At 32.5% G+C, this 2,973-nt stretch overlaps 1 protein-coding gene across 1 annotated transcript; it reads left to right on the top strand.

Annotated features, from left to right (window-relative positions):
- Window positions 1–2,043: 2,043 nt before the first annotated feature.
- Window positions 2,044–2,665, top strand: LOC134278409 (uncharacterized). Its single transcript, XM_062760727.1, is given in 3 exon segments — window positions 2,044–2,214; window positions 2,216–2,452; window positions 2,543–2,665. Coding segments are annotated over 3 exon segments (531 nt in total).
- Window positions 2,666–2,973: the final 308 nt, after the last annotated feature.

Raw genomic sequence — 2,973 nt, 5'->3', positions numbered from 1 at the left:
TTTACCCTAGTCAAAAAATTACTTTACCCTAATCATGCTCAAATTTTGTACCCGCAATCTAGCGTTAATTAGGTCATTTCATGCCAACTTTTCGCAAATGTTGTGCTCTTCTGTATGAAATATTTCAATTTTAACAACAAAATTTATAATGTAAGTCTGTATAACGCTGAAACTAAGTGCAAAATGATCGAAGCGTAGTAGCTTATCGCCATCTTGGACTAGGGTAACGCACTTTACCCTAGTCCGTTTCTACACAGTGTTCTTGTAAAGTATGGAAACGCATTTTCATTATAAATGCATCAATGAATCATTGCTGTGAAGGTTAACCTGGTGATCAATAAGGAAAGATTTTAATGTTACAGGCGGAATAAAGCAATCGTATAATATATGATGTTAGTACATAAAAGACAGAAAATGCATTCTTTATACATGAATATTTCATTTGAGAGGGGGTGGTGTTAATACAGAACATTTAATTATTTTTTTTTAGGATAAAAATGCAAACTTGTAGCTGTAGACAACATACAAACTTTGCAAAAGATGAACCTTTTTTAAATAAGACTTTCCAGCAAAAAATACAAAACTTCAGTTGTTGAAGGTCTCGTTGAAAATGGCCATCTGTGTAAAAGAGCAGTGTATTTATGTACAGCTGAGCTGCGTACAGTGAAAAAAACTTAAATTTCCAATGAAAAAGACATTCAAAATGAACTTGTTGATCAAGTTATTAATTTGATTAAAACAAACAACATATCTGATGAGAATCTGATGAAAATTACTGAAGCCATTGGCTCTACCGAAAGCAAAAAGATGAGGGACGATTTCAGTGACTATTAGGATATCTATATTTTTTTTGTATCCTTGGGTTAAAGAGAATGATTTTTCACCGTATAAATATTTAGAATCTGGAAATGAAAGCAAAAGAGAGGGGTGTGATTTTATACTGGAAGCCTAAAAAAGACGGGCTTAAAGCTGGCTTCCCAGTGGTGCACCAAAGGAAAAACACTGGATGCAATGTTGCAGAAATCTGGATACACTAGAAAATGCAAGTATTTTACAAACATTTTGGTAAAATAAAATTGAAAAAAAGAAAAAAGTATCTAAAACATAGTAGGACTATACTTTTATTACAGACATAAAATAGTTGTCCATCTGTGTATAGGACACTTAAACTTTGTTTTCTTAACAATACTGAATGACGAAAAATAAAAACCCCCTGCATTCGTCATGAACCCAATACCCAAACCGAGCACGGTCACAAACTACCCAATGCCCACGTGTCTGTGTGGTCAAACAAACATTGCAAGTGTCGGGTACTTTACTGGTGATTCTTTCAGTCAGAGTGCACTTGCTTTAGCATAACATCGTGCCAACCCTTCTCTTCTTTGAAATCTGATATCCATCTGATCTGTTTTCCTTTCCTCCTGATTCATTGTTAGTTTTAGAGGGGAGAAAAGTAGGTTTAGGAGATGGAAAAGTAGGAGAGGGAGAGGAAAGAGAAGGTTCTGGGGATGGTGCATTTAAGGAAAGTATGGGAGGTATTGACTGGGTAGAACAATGTGGGGTGGAGATAAGTTAGGAGAGGTAGACGATGAACAAGTCGTATTAACAGAGGAAGAGGAGGACATAGAATTACTTTTGGCAGGGGATGGTGAGCTAGAAACATTAGAGGGGAAAGTTTTATGAATCGTTGAATGTGCTGAAATATATCAAGAATGTGTGTTTTTAACGAAATAAGGCGGAAAAAATTCATTCAATCAATTCTTTAAATAAATAAATATCATTGAATGAGATTTGTGTATTCCATTACATGCTAACATTTTCAAAGAAAGGCATGACGTACGTGGACATTTTTCCAGATGGCGATTTAACAACGAATACTACACTTTTACTTGTAAGATGGAGTTATTTAGCCTGTTCAACAATAAATTAAGAATATATGATATATATATATATATATATATATATATATATATATATATATATATATATATATATATATATATATATGTAATAAGATATATTGTATTGTAGATAAAAAAGAACATGAAATCCCAATTGAACATCAGGGACTCCAGTGAAGAATTAATTTTCCACACCAATCTTGATAACGAAATATATCAGTGGCGTGCTGAATTAAGATCATCAGAATATATCTCCAATCCTTTCTCCTCCAACGATCAAACTTCTCTATGCAACAAATCCTTGATAAAGAACTAGTATTTTTTTTTTACAGAAATGCAAAAACAATCGGCTTAATTATATTCAAGAAGTTTCGAAAAATAATTCTGTCAAAATATCACTTTCTCTTGAACCTATTTTCTTTACAAGTCTTGAACGTTCTCACTTTCATTCTATCGAAAGTAAAACAAAGGCAGAAATAGCAGGCAAGATTGATCTATATGAGGAGCAGATTGAAAAACTGTTTGATTTGGATTTTAAAGCTGATATGCATATTTTATAATTTTTGCATTTTTCAAATAAAGATATACATACGCATGCATATCTGCATTTTAAGAAAATTAATTTTTTTTCTTGTTAAAACAGGAGAATGCAATGGAAAAGAGATATAAAAAATGGTGGGAAAGAAATGGACATTAATTTCTACTAAGAATTACTTGAAGTTGTAGAAAGTTCCCTAAATGTTAAAAATGACGAAGGTGCATAAGATGTTCATACCTTTTTAAACAGTGTGTTATTCCTCCTGTACACTGAGTCATGTCTTTTTTTTTTTTTAGCATTCTCAATATAGGTACTTGATGCTGGCCCACCTCTTGCCATGCCCCTCTTCTTTTTCCCTTTGTTGTTTTTCCCAGGGTTTATTTTACTATTCTGTATGACATTACAACAGCATGTATATTATATTATTTAATAATTTTTAACAAAATTAAACATTGGAAAAAAAGGGGGGGGGGGGGGGGGTAGTGTCAAATTATCAAAATTTTCATAAGTATCTGGAATATAAATAATTGTATT

Source organism: Saccostrea cucullata, unplaced genomic scaffold (assembly GCF_032062105.1).
Source record: "Saccostrea cucullata isolate Sc308-1 unplaced genomic scaffold, CSIRO_AGI_Scuc_v1 ctg1260, whole genome shotgun sequence".
Taxonomy (NCBI): Eukaryota; Metazoa; Mollusca; class Bivalvia; order Ostreida; family Ostreidae; genus Saccostrea; species Saccostrea cuccullata.
The sequence above is the reverse complement of the archived record's forward strand: the minus strand, read 5'-3'. Positions and strand labels throughout refer to the sequence as shown.